The sequence below is a fragment of the Podarcis cretensis genome (genome assembly GCF_951804945.1).
Source record: "Podarcis cretensis genome assembly, chromosome: 1".
In the NCBI taxonomy this organism is placed as follows: Eukaryota; Metazoa; Chordata; class Lepidosauria; order Squamata; family Lacertidae; genus Podarcis; species Podarcis cretensis.
The window spans coordinates 111,635,255-111,653,942 of NC_137170.1; the positions used below are offsets into that span (position 1 = coordinate 111,635,255).

Sequence of the window (18,688 nt, forward strand, 5' to 3'; positions counted from 1 at the left end):
CATTACACAGCAGAGCTAGTCAGCTGCTATGTGTTTATCTGCTACTCACCTCCTTACAGATTAGCCCACAGATACTATTTAGGTGGCTCAGGCTTGAGCCCTGGCTGTTTGTTGCTGCACAGTCATACCCGTTGCCCTGGCAAGTGCAGGTGGTTTAATTACTCCCGTCTTTGCTCATCCTACTGGTTATTTCTAATTTCGGTTATTTTAATAAAGCTGCAGCGTTTAATCTCCAAATCTCATGTCCACCTCTTTTTACAATTTTGCACATCAATCTAATTGAACTAAAGCTGAACAGACAAAAGGCACCTCAGGCTTTACCTTGGTGGCAACTATTACCATTCCAATACCACTTGGAAATGAGAGAAACAGAAGAACTACAAGTCTGGTCCTCTGTAACACACATTTTGACTCGTCTTTTATAATCATCACCAATTATCATGAGTAAATCAATACGTTTGATGGTGAGTTGATGTGGCCTAGATGTGTGACACCAACGTCTACAATTGTCAATGAATTCACAGCCATGATTTCAGCTGATAGGCCATACATCAGTGGTAGAGTATATGCTTTAAAAGCAAGAGTCCAAGGTAGAATCCCTGCCATCTCCAAATAGCACTCTTGTCTCAAACCCCGGAGAGCAACTCCCAGTCACTGTAGTCAGTACAGTGGTACCTCAGGTTACAAATGCTTTGGGTTACAAACGCTTCAGGTTACAGACTCCACTAACCCGGAAGTAGTACTTCGGGTTATTAACTTTGCTTCAGGATGAGAACAGAAATTGCGCTGCGCAGCGGCAGCGGGAGGACACATTAGCTAAAGTGGTACCTCAGGTTAAGAACAGTTTCAGGTTAAGAACGGACCTCCAGAATGAATGAAGTTCTTGACCCAAGGTACCACTGTATACCTCAGTTAAACAGTCAATGGTCTAACTCAGTGGTCTCATTCACACATAAAGCTGAAATCTGAACCATAGTTTAGTGTTATGAGGACAAGTCACAGCAAGAATGAGGCTCATGCACCCTACCTGGCTCGTTCTTCTCCAAGAGGAGGTGGTTTAGAAGCTTTGGCTTCCATTTTAGAGTAGCCATGGTTTGTTCTTCATAACCACACCCAGACAAACTGAGGTTAATCACAACTGTGGTTTAACAAAACAAGCCAATTTCAAACTGTAGTATATGAAGTTGGCTAGGTTAAAAAAACAACCATCCAGTTAAGATTAACTACAGCTTGCATTTCCGACAACACACTAAACTGCAGCCAATCTGAAGTGGAAGCAGAAGATTCTCGATCTTCTCTCAGCCACACAGGGGTTGGAGCAAGGAAAGCACGTAAGTCTGCAGTTTGCTGCACCTGACATGCAGCAAACCAAGGGAGCAATGGAGCAAGGGAACAACAACGCAAGGGAGATTTAAAAATCACTTTCCTGAATTGGCCGAGATACTACACACTTAACTTTTATATGTTCCCTAGGCCACAAATGTTGACCCACCTAATACTTAAAAAATATAGCTAAGCAAAGACACAATCTGCATTATTCTGCAATATCAAATCTGTTCTGCCTGTCTACCTAAACATTAAACATATTAAGTGGCTTTTGCAAAAGTTGGTAAACTTGCAACGCTGTGCTAAACAATAGGGAGGTACTCAGGTATTCCTCTCCCTTCTTTAATTGTCCGATTTAACTCTGATTGAAAAACAGCTGCAAACAATTTAAATTGGAAGCATGTGAAAGTCAGTGCAATGACAACAAAGAAAACAATATTCATTGTTATCTGTACAACAGGAAGAGCCTGTTGCAAGCTTCCCACCACATTTTTGGTAAGATTAGTGGCTGAACCTGAACCTATTATGGCGAACGATTCCCAAAGCTTGCTTAATCTTTTGCTTACTTACTCAATGGGCACACAAACAGGAAGTATATTTCTAATACATTTTGTGAGGAGCATATGATTATTTTCCAAAAGGATGCAATTTTTATGTTGGAAAGTTAGGGAAAGTATTCTGATTTTAAAAATAACCAAGTCAGAAAGGGACAGATGACACATACACACACAAGACTATTTGCAGGGAATATTTGAAACTAAGCAATACAGCCATTTAGACTAAAACCATGGAAACTCTTGTGATCCGCTTCTACGTTCATCTTCTGATTTGTTTTTGGTCTATGTGCTAATTCAGATGTGCATGTACATGGTTTATCCTACACCACTCAGGGACTCATGTGCATGCTGAACATGTGAACTCTCTCTGTTGGGAGTAGGGGAATGTACTGGAGATGATGTGAAACTCTGACAGTTAAGGTGATCTGCACTGGTTTCTTTGGTCATTTAGGTTACCAAGCAATGGGCATGCATGCATTAACTCAGCTTCAGCTGCCTTCTTCTAGTCTTTTTAAACTTTCCCAAGTGCTTTGGACTATAATCAGCTCCAGCCAAACATGGCTAATGGTCTGGGGGTGATGGGAACTGTAGTTCAAAACACCTGGATCGAACCAGGTTCGGAGAAGCTGCCTTATTCTATAGGATGAGTTAATGTTTCATTAGAGAGAGAGAGAGAGAGAGAGAGAATCAGAAATCAAAATCTCTTTGTACTTAGAAGACAAAACTCAGGACCGAAATGGCTAAGAGTTCCAGACCCTTCACTGCTCTCTTGTTACAATTCCAAGTGTTCTTAAGATGCACCACTATTAACAGAAAAGGAAAAGTCACAAAGTCTTCCTCAGAAGCACACAAACAAAACGGCACTGCATCTTAAAGCAACACTGTTTAGGTTTCTAATTTAATCGAGGCAGAATTTGGGTAAGTCATCAGGCCACATCAGAAATTCTTTCGGCCACTGGTATTTTAAGGAATGTCAGAGCCCGGCTTCTGTTAGTCTAACACAGAACAAGCATTGTTCACACTGCTCTGTGGGCTGTTCAAAGACGCCTTTTAAATAAGACTGAGCCACGTTTCCCATACTAACAATGTAGATTACTTAACATCCAGCACATCTTGGGCTTCCAAAGATTCGCCACCACCTCCCTGAGCAATTATGAATTGACATTTGGTGATTTGTTTTACACTTTTCTGTGGTTGCATTGTTTCATATATTGTTTTTATCCATTACTTTGATATTTACTCACTGCCTTATTGTGATTTATATTCTACATAATGAGATACTATAGAGACTGTTTCTGATTTCTCTATACAGTGGTACCTCGGGTTAAGAACTTAATTCGTTTTGGAGGTCTGTTCTTAACCTGAAATTGTTCTTAACCTGAAGCACCACTTTAGCTAATGGGGCCTCCCACTGCTGTCGCCACACTGCCGCCGCACGATTTCTGTTCTCATCCTGAAGCAAAGTTCTTAACCGGAGGTAATATTTCTGCGTTAGCAACCTGAAACGTCTGTAACCTGAAGTGTATGTAACCCGAGGTACCACTGTACTACCTCCACTGTCAAAGGTACTATGCCTCTGAATACCAGTTGCTAGAAACTACAGGAGGGAAGAGTTGGGCTTCCCAAAAGGCATCTTCTTTGGCCACTGTGAGAACAAAAATGTTGGGACTGGGTTGACCACAGGCCTGATCCAGCAGGCTCTTCTGCATCTGGTATACCTGCACACTGTCTCGCCATAATGGTACATGCTCTCGTTATCTCCTGCTTGGACTACTGCGATGCGCTCTACATGGGACTGCCCTTTGAAGGTGTCTTGGAAACTATGACGGCCTTGGTCCTGTATACCTGAATGAGCGTCTCCACCCCCATCATCCAGCCCGGACACTGAAGTCCAGCGCCGAGGGCCTTCTGGCGGTTCCCTCACTGCGAGAAGTGAGGTTACAGGAAACCAGGCAGAGGACCTTCTCGGTAGTGGCACCCGCCTTGTGGAACACCCTCCCATCAAGGCAATAAGCAACTATTTTATTTTTAAAAGACAACCCTGTTTAGGGAAATTTTTAATGTCTGACACTGTATTGTTTTTAATATTTGGTTGGAAGCCGCCCAGATTGGCTGGGGAAACCCAGCCAGATGGGCAGGGTATAAATTTATTATTATTATTATTATTATTATTATTATTATTATTACTACTACTACTACCACAAATAATCCAGAATGCAGCTGCCAGACTGGTGACTGGGAGCGGCCACCGGGACCATATAGAACACCAGTCCTAAAACTTATACATTGGCTCCCAGTACATTTCCAAGCGCAATTCAAAGTGCTGAAGCCCTAAACAGCCTCAGGCCTGTATACCTCCATTCTGGAAACAGATCCAGCTCTGAGGACCTCCTGGCCGTTCCCTCACTGCAAGAAGTGAGATTACAGGGACCAGAGTTGGATTTAAACTACCGTGGGATGCAAAAGTCCCTGTCAAAGGCCTCGCCTTCTGCCAGGTTTCAACCTCCCTCGCAATGCCACAAATCTTTCCACAAATGCCAAACATGCCCCAGTGTTATTCACAAACTTTTGTCCACTGCATTTTAATTGTGTTTATGAATAAGAAAGAATAATGCAGATATTACTCAGCAATCTTTCACAAGTCTTAAGAATTTGCTGAAGAAGCGTTCTCTCTCACATAGTTCTCAGTATAATTTTTGTTAAGAGTTCATGAGAGTCCTGCTGCACTCAGCCAAATCAACAAAAGAAAACAATTTTTCATCATATTCAGCAGCTGACAAACATTCAGGCTCCCTAGGGCAACACCTCCCAGATAGATGAAGATTGTTCCCTTAATCGCCACAGAACCTTCAGATCATTCTTAAAGAAAAAACACAATATAACAGTGTTTATATATAAACAACTGGCATATAGCCACTGTTATCTATATGACATAAAACTACTTACGCGCTAAATACTTTAACCCGCATTGCCTACCAGGCATGCTTACTCATGCATTAGTGTAGCAGTTGTTCCTTTTTCTTTTCAAAGCTGGCATCTTTTTTGTCATGCAAAACACAAGCCTTCAAGATGCAGATTTATGCTACATGTACAGGCGGTGACCATTTTAGATGCATCCAACTGACGTGTGATTGTCAATGAACAGGTCCTTTTGGATCTGGAAGAAGGTAGGACAGGGGCAGAGCAGAACGAGGCAGGGGGGCCACGTTTATACACGCTGCACCAACGCATGTGGTGGCCGGGAACAGAACCCCCAGGCAAAATGGTCACCGTCTTTATCCAAAATGTTGTTTAGGCCTCAACAGGCTGCACAAAGAAAACCAACCCCTTAGTTTTCACTGGAAAGATTGTTTTGAGATGGACTGTCTCCTAGCAGTAAAGCTGCTAGTAGGGTCCAGTATGGTTTCATACTTAGAATAAGAAGAACCTTGTGTTTCAAACCAAAAGTCTGTGACTGTTTTAAGCCAGCGACTGGATGCAGTGGTAGGCTGGGTAAGGGTCAAAATATTGAGACAGAAGGTATCTAAGAGCACAGTGCTGTTCAGGGGCATTGTTTTGCCTATGGGTGCAATACTAGCACACCAGCTTTACATATTGCTAACTGCTTTATTGTATATTTATGCATTTAATATGCCTTCTGTAATAGTATGGTGTTCTTGCTCTTTACCAATTCCATTTCCTAACTGTTTTCACACCTAAAACAAAATCACAACACCGAATTGTCAAAGCAGTTTTTCCAAGTATAAAAATGCTTAGCAGTAAGAGCTGTTTTCAAACTTAAGAATAAAAGCACCATACTATTACAGAAAGCACCCAAATGCATTTATATTTTCCTGCAGAACACACATATACACAATAACATATTCAGTAATATTCTCAAGTTTTGGACCTCTTTTCTCTCTTAAAATATACCTTCAACACATAGTCATCCATAAGCCCTATCATTTGTTTATAGACTTCTGACAGGACAGCATTCATCTTGAGCTAAATTCTACTTGCACACCCTTGTTTCTGCTCCACATGTGCACATTATCTTCCCACACATCTTTTTTTTTTTCCACCCTGGTAGCTACATTCCCCAACCCCCAAAAGCTCCCTTGATCTGCTTCCCACAGCAACACTCTCCAGTGGTGAAAGGCTACAACATCAGCACTGAAGATATTTCAAACACGCAATGAGGATTTCTGGCAAGCTATACTAGGAACCACACCAATTCCTGGACACAGCAGGATTAAAAACACTACAGGCCTGCGTCTTAGGCCTACTTGGCGCCAGCTTAGTTTCAGAACAGAGAAGAGGTACTACAGCTACCAAAATCACTTTCCACCCTCCTTACCACGAGGTCATCTTAGCACCTTCCATGATAAAGCAATAAAAGAAAATTAAACACTGGGTTTTGAAACAGATATTTTCAAAGGAAACGTTCACACACTGCAGTTTACAGCCATCTTCTAAATTTCAACTGGCTGCAGTGAATAACAATTTTGCAGGAGAAAGGGAAGTGCTTAAACCTGATTCTGAGCAGCCAACTTAAAATGTATAATCGTATTCTTTCAGGTTGGACTGGTGGTTTTTAAAACAAATTTGCACTGTGATGTTCGCTAGCCCCTCTTCAGGCAAATAAATAATGAAATTTAGGGGGTCTGAAGCATAGAAAAAGCTAGTGCATTCTTTTCGGGGATGAGAAACAAATGGCTTAACTGCAAAAGTATTTATTATATTTTATGTATATTATTTAGCTGCAGCAGAAAGGACCGGTTTACAGAATTTCACTAGATCATTCTTCCTCTCCATTCTCAATATTTGTTAAACTTCTCTAATCTTTGTTATGGTTATCACTACTGCATTTTTATCTTGTCCCTTCTTCAATAAATACCAAAGTAGTATAAAAGGTTCCTGCCCTCCTTTTTTACCCACACTGCAACCCTGTATGGTAGGCTGAGAGAGAGAGAGTGAATCACCAAAGGGCTTCCAATGGAGTTCATGACTTAAAGAATTTTTGAACCTGGGGGTCTGGGTCCAAGTCTGACATTCTAACCCAGGGTTTCCCCAAACTTGGGTCTCCAGCTGTTTCTGGACTACAACTGCCATCATCCCTGACTACTGGTCCTGCTAGCTAGGGATGATGGGAATTGTAGTCCTCCCAACAAGTTTGGGAAACCCTGCCTCACCACTACGCTACAAGGGCAGCCAACATCACACACCCCAATATCTTCTGTTTGTATATGTTTTTCAGAGCAGGGTTTCCCTAAAGAAAGACGACTAGTGTCTGCCTCACAGCTGTTCACCTCCCGTCCTCATGGGGGCAGGCCAAAGCTCAAGTCATTTTAACACATTTTCCTTTGGACTGGGTTTTTGTAGCCAGAGTTAAGCCAATAGCGTTCCTGCTTAATTATCATTTATAGCCTGTCCCACCTGAAAGGCTCTGGGTGGGGAACATAAACAAAAGAACAAAACCTGAACCTTAATGAAGGCAGAATGGAATTCTAGTATGGTAAAATCCATAAGCAAGAACCATGCGATCCTCTGTCCCACCTCCCACTTCTCTTGAGAAATGCCAATCTTCCCAAGCAATTATACTGATCCTATCCCGACTTCTCTTGCAAAACAGACCACATATTTACCTAAGTGTGCTTTTCTGTGCATTTTATTCAGCTTTGAATCAATTTGTAATTATCTATACAATATTGTTTTCATCATAAGGATACGGCTTTTTGCAAAGAACACAAACTTCAGGGGAACAAAGGCACACAGATAATAACAGATACAAAAAAAATAGAATCTGAGGAGTATGTCACTACTGAAAACATTAAGACCAACAACAACAACAATCATCATAATAACTCTTCAAACGCTAGAAGCAGCAAACGAACTAGGGAGGTAACTGTACCTTCAGATGGCAAGGGAGTCAAGAATGAGCTAAAGGAGGAAAAGGTGATTAGAACACTGACCTTAACACACTGCCCTTAAAACGGTATTATTTTTCACTACTTAGAGAAACTAGGATGATTTAAGTGCAACACATATTTGTTCCCTATGTTCTCTCCAAGAGTTGCTGCTTCAGTTAAAAAAGGCTTGTGGTAGGATGAACAAGCTGCTAGGAAACATGAAGTTACTTGGGCTATGTGGGGAGTGTACTTCTGCAACTTAATAGTAAAAAAAAATATCAAATGCAACAGAAGTCATGTGGCTGCCTCTAAAGCAGCTTCCCCGTACCTCTTTCCTCCCCTTCTTTTTTTTATATATAATATTTATTAATAGTTTTTTTTTTAATTATAACATAATAAACAAAATATACAAAAAACATCACATTTCATAACATATTTTCTTATCCTTTTTGGACTTCCTCACATCTCCCTCTCCTACGTTCCAAAATATAAAAATTAATTCAGCAATTTATCACCTTGTCCCCACCTTATCTAATTTTCCAATGTTATATCTTAAATTTTAGATATATTCATTTGACTTTTTAAAACTTTTTAGTTTAGCCTAATCATTATCTAAAAATTGATTTTTTCCTAAATTTAGCTTATCTTCATAGTTCAGTTTATCTAATTCAATGGTGCCAAGTTGTTTGTGATCAAGCATCCTCCTTAACATTCATACAGTTTACAATATTTTTGCAAATAGTCCTTAAATTTCTTCCAATCTTCTTCCACCGTCTCCTCTCCCAGGTCTCGAATTCTGCCAGTCATCTCAGCCAGTTCCATATAGTCTATCAGTTGCATCTGCCATTCTTCCAGTGTGGGTAGATCTTGGGTTTTCCAATGCTTAGCAACGAGTATCCTTCCTGCTATTGTTGCATACATAAAAAATGTTCGGTCATTCCTTAGCACCCTCTGGTCAACGATGCCCAAAAGGAAGGCCTCTGGTTTCTTAGGGAAGGTATACTTAAATACCTTTTTCAGCTCATTGTATATCATTTCCCAGAAGGCCTTAACCCTAGGGCAAGTCCACCAGAGGTGAAAGAACGTTCCTTCACTTTCCCTGCATTTCCAACACTTATTGTCAGACAAGTGGTATATTTTTGCAAGTTTGACTGGGGTCATGTACCATCTATATATCATTTTCATTACATTTTCTTTCAAAGCATTACATGCAGTGAAATTCAGCCCAATGGTCCATAACTTTTCCCAGTCCTCAAACATAATATTATACCCAATGTCCTGTGCCCACTTTATCATAGCCGATTTAACCATTTCATCTTGTGTGTTCCATTTTAACAGCAAGTTATACATTCTTGAGAGTACCTTAGTCTTAGGCTCTAACAGTTCCGTTTCTAACTTCGATTTTTCCACCTGGAATCCTAACTTTTTATCAAGTTTAAAAACTTCTTTAATCTGAGCATAATGTAACCAATCTCGCACTTTGTCTTTCATTTTCTCCTGACTCTGCAATTTCCAATTATCTCCATCTTTTTCTAATATTTCCCAATACTTCGGCCATTTGGCCTCCATATTGAGTCTTTTCCGGGCCTTAGCTTCCAATGGTGAAAGCCACCTTGGAGTTTTGTTTTCCAATAAGTCTTTGTATTTTGTCCAGACATTAAACACTGCTTTTCTGACAGTATGGTTCTTGAAATTCTTATTGATCTTAACCTTGTCATACCATAAATATGCATGCCAACCAAACGCATTGTCAAAACCTTCCAGATCTAGTACATCAGTGTCTTCGAGAAGCAGCCAATCTTTCAACCAGCAAAAAGCTGCTGATTCATAGTACAGCCTTAAGTCTGGCAGGGCAAAGCCCCCTCTTTCTTTCGCATCAGTTAATATCTTAAACTTAATTCTGGGGTTTTTGCCCTGCCAGACAAATTTAGAAATATCTCTCTGCCACTTCCGGAAACACTCTGTTTTGTCCACAATCTGTAATGTTTGAAATAAAAAAAGCATTTTCGGCAATACATTCATCTTTACAGCAGCGATTCGGCCTAACAAGGAAAGTTTCAATCTTGTCCAACTTTCTAAGTCTCTCTTAATTTCTGCCCAGCATTTCTCATAATTATCTTTAAATAGACTCAGATTTTTTGCTGTTATATTTACCCCTAGGTATTTTACTTTTTTAACCACGTTCAACTCTGTCTCTTTCTGAAACCGTTCTGACTCTGTAACTGTCAAGTTTTTCCCCAATACCTTAGTTTTCTGCTTATTTAACTTAAATCCCGCTACCCGACCAAACTCTTGAATTAATTGTAATACTGTTTTCGTGCTAGATTCTGGCTCCTGAAGGGTCAAAACTAGATCATCTGCAAACGCTTTAAGTTTATATTGTTTCGCTCCGACCTGAATACCTTCCACCAGCCGGTCCCCTCTGATCATGTTCAAGAGCACCTCCAGAACAGAGATAAATAACAGTGGGGAAATCGGGCAGCCTTGTCGTGTTCCTTTTTCACTTTCCTCCCCTTCTCTCCCCAGTAATATCCAAGAAACCAAAACGTGTAATAGGACTTCATCACACCATGAATTTTTCCCACCCCCAGAAACAGAAGCTAATAAAGTGGAATGGAGAAATGAGCAATGCAATGGCATCGCATCATACATTTCAGTTGCTGCTCCTGTCAGCAGTCATATGATCCCTACTGTTTCTCATTCCAGCTTCCAGATGATGTTTACAGCTGGAGCCTCTGCATTTTGATGTTACAATAAAGGAATGCACATGCATATTTCATTCAAAAATCAATTGCTTTCAGCTAGCATGGGGTTTAACTGCCACATCCATTCTAAGAACATATGAACATCAGTTCATGGAAGAGACTGCCTTCATTGTGTTGTTCATTCATTCATTCATTCATTCATAGGAAATTACTCTTACAAACACTGTCCCCTTTGGGGGATTACACAATCTTTCCAGTAACCTCGTTCAGATACGGAGGCGTGGGAACTGCTGTGCTGCAATAAAATGTTTCAGTGGATCGTGTTTACCAGTTAAATTCCAACAGTTAAAAAATAATAATTATGGGAAATAAAGATTAGTGGATACCAAGCTACTACAAACCAGGGCTGAACCTTACACCAGAAATACACAACATGTTACTCATTTATGACTTAGCAAGGGAACTTAGCTGAGTCACTTGATCTTGTATATGGATGGGTCTCCCCCCCCCCCCCCATATCTACAGTATTTCCTATGGTCGCTATGGCAGCCCCAAACAAATGAAAACACAACAGTGAGTTGAGGACAACGTGGATATGAAAGTTAGCAAATATTTCCTTTTCAACACCACATTTTAGAGAATGGAGGGGGGGGGAGGCAGAAATCTTAAAAACACATATCGTCACTGAAAGGCTATAGGTGATGGTTTTCTCATCTTATTCAAAGCATACCTCCCTAACAGCACATCTCAGAAAACACTAATTTAGGGGACTGAATGTACTTCACCTAAAGGACATTCCTAACTCGAGGGTGCTTCAGCTCACATCATTTCCTACCTAGTCCCCACAGCTGACATCCACTAGCAAGGGAGAAGAGAGAGTTGCACAGTCCAGAAATGCTAGTATTCTTGTGTACCATTTCCTCCGAGTTCAACAGCTGTTTGTATACATCTGAACATATAAAAAGACTACCTTATTCCAAGTCCACCTTATACATGGGTCCATCTAGCTCATTAACCTGACAGGAGTTTTCCAGGGTTTCAGCCAGCAATCCTTCTCAGCCCCAACCTGGGACCTTCTTCACGCAGAACGTATGTTCTACATTGTGTGACAGCCCTTCCCTAAAGCAAAGCTAGCTCGGTTTTGCTTCTGTGCACGTGGCCTTTATAAGCAAACTTCTCTACAAAGTCTCTACAACTCTCCCACGTACAGGAAAGAGAGACAATGATGTTTTCTTTGGGATTTTCTTTGGTATTGTTCCTGAAAGGGCTTTGACAATATAATCCTATTCACACACTTAGAAGGAAGCTTAACTGAGCAAAGTGGGACTTGCTTCTGAGGAAACCTGTATACTAGGATTGCACTCTGGCTGGCAACAGCTCTCCCAAAGTTTTAGACAGGCATCTCACGCAGCCCTACCCAGAGAAGCTGGTAAATGAATTTGAGATCTTCAGCATGCAAAACAAAACCTGGAAGAGTGCTACACTGTCATATCCTAAACGGAATAACAATCTGTTTGCACTTCCCCCAAAAATGACATGTCTAAGACATTTTATGAGTAAGTGGAGTAGAAATGCACGTATGTTTTAAGTGAAATATATGAACTGGGGCATAACAAAGGTCACTTGGCTTATAGCTGACTTTTCTGTGTATTTCTTCTATTAAATTTCTATCCTGGCCTTCCTCCCAAGGCAGCAAACATAAAAAATAAAACAACAAAAAATACAAACATATTAAAAATATTTCAAAACAATTTAGACTGTGGCAGGCTAAACCATAACACCAGAGGTATACAGTGGTACCTCAGGTTAAGAACTTAATTCGTTTTGGAGGTCCGTTCTTAACCTGAAACTGTTCTTAACCTGAAGCACCACTTTAGCTAATGGGGCTCCTGCTGTGGCCGCCCCGCCGGAGCACGATTTCTGTTCTCATCCTGAAGCAAAGTTCTTAACCCGAGGTACTATTTCTGGGTCAGTGGAGTCTGTAACCTGAAGCATCTGTAACCTGAAGCGTCTGTAACCTGAAGCGTGTGTAACCTGAGGTACCACTGTAAATTTAAGAGTCCTATGAAAAGCCAAATGATATCCCACCATTCTGAATCAAAGTAAGGGGCACACACAAAGCAGAGGGACTTCAACCTAAATGAAGTTTGCTAGGAGGCACCAGGTGCCTTGAAACAAACAAAAACCCCACCAGCCACTTATCTGTACTATTTATACCCTAGTCTTCACTCCATGGAGCTCAGAGCAGCCTTCCATATGGTTCGCAGGTGGTCTACCAACCAGGAACCGTTCGGGGCAGATGCCTTTTCACTTTGTTGAGCCACTTCATGTCCCTTCGGAGTGTTCATTACATCCTTTGGCCCTGATCCCAAAACCACAGCACATGCATTTTGCATTATTGTCTTGTTTTTATTTAACAGCCTTTGTTCGCATTATTAAAGCAAGCAGCACTTGAGTTCTGATTTGTTCTTCTTCCGTTACAGTTTTCCTACTTGCTGTGCTTCAGCATGGACAACAGACAAGAAGCAGACCCATTCTTCTCTTTCCAACTTCTCTTTCTGGCTCGCAGACACGGCGAGTACTCTCTGCAATACTGTCAGCTAATCCAGACTACTAAGAAATATTTCTTCCACATAATTAAGCTTTTAAAATAGGCTTGGTGTCCCAACAGATTTCCTGCCTATAACCAAGACATATTAACGTACAATGATATGAAAGAACAGGTTCTGGCCTGTTGCTAAAGTAAATTCCTATCATAATCTACAGGGAAAAATGAAATCTGCACTTTTGTGCTTCCACTATACTTGCACACAAACCCGACACAAAAGACAGATTAGATTATTTTCAGAGCGGCGTACTCTGTTTCACACACCCTCATTTATACCTGCACAAAATGAACAATGAAATGCCTTGGGGAAGAGACTAGAGTGTTACTTAGCCTGGCTACATTGCTCCTGGTTTCTTTGGACAAGGCCAGCACCTGAATTTCTCCAACAATATTTTCAGATTGTCAAGCTGCCATGTGCTGAACTACCTGTTCTTTTATTTTGTGTACACAAACGCTAAGTACAGTCAGCACACTTGTTAACTCTTCAGATGCAGCCCCTGAGGAGGAAGTGAAAAGAACTGGAGACACAGGAACAACATTCACCCTTTTAATTCCCCTTGGAAGCATGATTGAACCTAACCATTCCAATGGACTGAAGGCAAGTTTCAACTTTTCAGTTTAGTGGCTTTTTCTTTTCAGTAACCAAAAGATGATAAGGAGAAGACAAAGCACACTTATGAGGTTATTCTTGCGGTGCCTTCCTTGCACTACTAGAGTATGCATTTTTTATTTTGTTTTAAGGTTTTCTTTATTAGAAGCACAGCTGTTCCCTCCACTAACACCCCACGTATACTTTCCCTGTTCAGAGAGATTTCCCTTCAACTCTACATCACAGTCACACACATGCTAAAGATGGTTTGCTACGTAGCAAGGAGATTTTCAAACTCTGTGCAGATTCCTAAGCATTCCCAGGTATTGCCTTTCAAACGCTCGAGCCCAACAATTGCCTTTTATGAAGCTAAATTGACCTGACCTCCATGGGTGTATTTACTGAATCTGAACAGGGTGCCTTGTAAGGTGCATTATTTTTTCACCAGAACACTCTGTCCACATCCCCTCCCTTTCCCCTCTCTCCAAGTGTTCCCACATTGTATTTTACTTCTAAGGATGGGTTTCTCCCACACACAAACTTTTTATAACAGAAAAAATATCAGCATTTTACACCAGATTGGCTCTCCATTATACCATAGAACGCCTTTCACACACAAAAAAAAACCCACACAAAAAAAACCAACCTCACAAAACCAGGCTGCGATCCTGTGCACACTGATGTGGAAATGTGCACCATGGAACATTAAATGGGTATTCGGGTTTTATGCCTTTTCATTGAGTCCTGATCTGCTTATTCCAAAGTAAATGCCCCACAGCCTGCTCCCTGTCCCAAGCAAGTGTGTATACTATACACTGCTTAAGAGATACACACACATAGATAGATAGATGGATAGATAATGTGAGTATAAAATACGTGCTTCTTACAGTGCGAGTCTAAGCAAGCATGCTTACTCAGAAGTACTCTGGCGAGTCTTAACTGCAATCCCCAAACAGAACACCCAAAACTGTCAGGAAGAATCAGAAACTAAATCCAAAGAGGAAATGCCCTGTTCGACTAAGAGCTGTTCGACAGCCGAACGGGTTTCCCTTGGGACATGGCGGTCTCTCCTTCCTTGGAGATCGGGTGACCACCTGCCGGGGATTCTTCGGCTGAGATTCTTGCATTGCAGGGGGCTGGACTAGATTACCATAGGGGGTCCCTTCCAAATCTACATTTCATGGATTCTATGATCCCAGCAACTCTACAGACCACGTTCTTCACGTGTTGAGGTCGCTGTCGAGTCAAAACCACCACCACCCCAAACACAAACGCCCCCACCCACCCCGCTCCACCTCTATTGAAACTCTCGACCTCTTGGCCAGGGCAGAAGAAAAGGAGGCGGAGCGCGCCAGAAAGGCAACTTGTTGCAACTTAGCCAAGTTGCTCGATCAATCCGCAGAGGCTTGCGAGGGGTGGGGGTCGGGCGGGTGGTTTGCGTTGCTTCCGCGCGCGTTGAAGCAGACGGCAAAGGCTGCGGGTGCTGCTTACCCGGAAGGAGGGAGGCGAGCCGGTGCCGCGCACGTCTGGCCGTCCATTCCTTTCCGAGGCGGCTGAGGCTGCAAGGCTCCAGGTGGAGGAGCTTGGAAGTCTTTTCCGGCGGCGGCGAGCGAAGGAAAACGCCCCCGCCCAGGCGCGCAGGCAAAGGCAGCCGCCCGCCCGTCTCACCTGCGGCGGCGGCGGCGGCGGCGGAGGGGCAGAGCGCGCTCAAAGGAGGCGGCAAGGGCTGTCGTCCCGCCGCCCTGGGAGGCAGCAGCCCCGCATTCTTCGCCTCCTTCCCCGGCTGCGGCTGCTGCCCTCGCGCGCCCAGACGGTCCGCTCTGAACCTCCCTCTCCCGCTCTCCTTCCTTCCTTCCTTCCTTCCTTCCCTCCCTCCCTTCTCCTCCTGCTGCTGCTTCCCCTGGGGCTCAGCGGGAGCCCCGGCACGGAGCGCCAGAGGGATGGGAGGCTGCCCTTTGAAACCACACCTTGGAAAACTTCGCCAGCGAGTGGGGAACTGGCAGCGAGGAGCCTTCCCGGACGCAAACGCCAGAGGGAAACAGAGCTTCCCTGTTCCTCCGCGCTGCTGCTGGCGGTGGCCGCCGTCTCCTCCTCCTCCTCCTCCTCCCCCCGCTTCGGGAGCCCTCGCCGCGGCTTCCCGCCTTGGCGCACACTGGCTCGCCACACGCGCGCGCGCACGCCGCCGTCCCTCCGCGCGTTTTCCGGGGCTCAGCCTCGGCGCTGGAATTCCCCCCTCTTTTCACCCAGCGAACTGCCGGAGCCGGAGCAGCAGCTGTTCCCGTTAACGGGCTGCTCCAAGCTGCCGTCCCCCATTCCGGCCGCTAGGGCGGGAAAGCCAAGCGGACCGAGAGCCCCTTGCAGGTGGGGGCGTGGGAGGGACTGATCCTGCAGCGTCTCGCCCTGCGCTCCTCGTTTCGACCTCTCCTGCTCTTTTCCCGCCTCTTCTGCTGGAGGAGAACGCTTCGTGCAGCCTGATGAACCAGCGGTGCTCAAACTTTTTCTCTGCGCCACACTTTGGGAATAAAGAATTGCTCGCGCCACTGCCCAATTTGCTATTGATAAGAAATACGCTGAGTAACGAAAAGAAAGAACTCTTAGCAGTGCTTGATTTAGAACGCAGAGCACAACTACTTTATAATGTGATCGTGGGACATACAGAAAGTATAAAACAATGCAGCTACAATGCATGAATCATTCCCAAAATATAATAAGTAAGCCACTTACATATGTACCTTAAGAATGTCTAAATTATTATTATTATTATTATTATTATTATATTTATTTATACCCTGCCCATTTGGCTGGCTTTCCCCAGCCACTCTGGGCGGCTTCCAAACAAATATTTAAAACACGATGAGAGGTGTGAGCTTGCTATTGCCGGGAAATCTCATTGATTTAGGTCCAATTTGAGACAAATTCTCATCAACACAAAGAAGCTTTTCTCTTTTCTCATCTTTTATATTTTTGGGGAGTTCAAAATCCCCATTCACAACAATATGAAGTGGAGAACGGTAGAATAGCCGATGTTCCTGAATATCCATATTCTGCAAATAAATAATAATCATTTGATACAATACTACTGAAATATTTAAATGTTTCGTTGATGGTCCTTGAATCTTCACACTTGCCATCTTTTCCTGCCACAGAGAACTGCTCTAGCCCATAAAAGCCCAGGCGACATTTAGTTATTATTACATTTGTACAGGGTGAGTCTTTTAAAAGAGGCCCCGTGGAACATGTGTACTCTGTATCCACGGGGCCTCTTTTAAAGGACTCACTCTGTATTATGTTCCACCTTTCCTTAAAATGGGTACATTGCTTTTTCCTCCCCTTGTCCTTACGATCCTCACAACAACCCAGCGAGGAAGCTTAGGCTGAGAACTGAGAACAAGCCCAAGTCATTCAGTGAGCTTGCTGACTGAGCAGGGATTTGAAGATGTGTTGGAGTTGTGGGGACACAGATGGGGAGACTGCTGTTGTGCTCATGTCACAAGGACTACCTGCTTCCTTATGTTCCACCTTGATCACTGAGATCCTTTGATGGGGCACTTCTGTTGGTTCCCCAAGTCCCTGGGGCCATCACCAGAGACAGCTTTTTTCCCATGTGGCAGACCAAGCCCTGTGGAACTCCCTACTGGAGCGATTCAGTAGGAACCATTCCTTCATTCAGATGCCTCTGGAAGACTTTCTTGTTTCACAGGCCTTTGCAACGTGAATTCTCTTTCTAACCCAGTCAGTATCTAACAATGTTTTTAATTACGCTTTTATGGATCTTTGTTGCTTTTGTTTTTATATGTTGCATTCTGCCTTTTTATATTGTGGGCATGCTTTTTAATGAAAGTGTGGGTTACATATTTGCACCTGGCACCGACTCCGAGGGGCCAAGATAGTTTCAGATGCCCCAAATGTATTTTTTAGGGGGCTGGGCTCCCTAAATTTTCAGAGGGAGTTTGGCTCTGCCCCCTGGCTCCTTTTGATGTCAGGACATCATGTGACATCAAGGGCCCCCAATCCTCTGGAGAAGCCAGACCCTCTGTACATTTGTAAATAAATTTCCTTCTTGAGGGCTTCTGATAGACATCTGGTTGGCCACTGTGAGAACAGGATACTGGGATAGATGGGCATTTTGTGAGATCCAGCAGGGCTTTTCTTATGTTCAGTTGGCATCATATGATTGCTGTTTATCTGACAAATGCAGATAACCAAAACTGGCTTTGTGTTGGACTTGTTTTTGGTCTCCTTAAAGCTGGCAAGAAGATCATAAATGTGACTGGTTGTCTACGTATTACATAACTGTCCTTTCAAGAGATCTTAACAGTACCTAATCTCACATCAAAAGCACAGCACATTACATATGTGGATAAGTAAGCCTTTGTTCTCGTTACGTTTACAGTGCGTACCACATAATGCAAGTTGCATAATAAAAGGAAATGGGCAAACAATGGTTTTTATATCTTTTGTTGATTTTTCAGCCTGCTCCTTTGGTAAAACACACAAACGCACCGGAATCTGCCGCTGTGCAGAATAGCTTAAAGTAACGATGGCATAAGAAAAATCGACGGGTCGTGCTTCCCCTTATGAAATGAATGTGTTTTCTCTGGAATTTTCAGATTAGTCAAAGACTGAATGATTTGGGGGGGGGGCATGGATGCTCCATTTTGCTCCTTGCTTGCTTACCAGGTATCTACATCCTGATCACATGTTGTTTCTGAAAACACCCTGCTAAGCTGTCCTAGTTCCCAGCCCAAGACAAAAACTGCTAGAGAATTGGCTGGATTTCCATTGGTGCTGTGTCGCCTGAGTTCCTAAAAAGAAAACAGTCTCTGTTAAGTCCCTGTAAGGTGAACAGTCCTGGACCTGATCGGTGGCTATATTGATGAACACTGGCTTTATTGAAATCAAAAGGAGTGGAATTATACTACCTGTGCCTGTTTGGGCTCCTCTTTCTCAGGGCAAAATAAAGACAGAGAAGGGACCAGTGGGAAATTTCCATTACTGTGAATGAACTTACGCTG

At 43.0% G+C, this 18,688-nt stretch overlaps 1 protein-coding gene across 3 annotated transcripts in view; it reads right to left on the bottom strand.

The window, feature by feature from the left end:
* Window positions 1–15,332, bottom strand: part of COBLL1 (cordon-bleu WH2 repeat protein like 1) — an 88,380-nt gene extending 73,048 nt beyond the window's left edge. The window contains exon 1 of one of the 3 annotated variants that reach the window (XM_079986475.1): window positions 15,165–15,332. In XM_079986475.1, the coding sequence (XP_079842601.1) occupies window positions 15,165–15,211 (47 nt within the window). In that variant the 5' untranslated portion in view covers window positions 15,212–15,332. Of the gene's footprint in view, window positions 1–4,829; window positions 4,868–15,164 lie in introns of those variants that run through there. The other 2 variants (XM_079986471.1, XM_079986472.1) reach the window with 2 other exon arrangements.
* Between the last annotated feature and the right edge of the window lie 3,356 nt (window positions 15,333–18,688).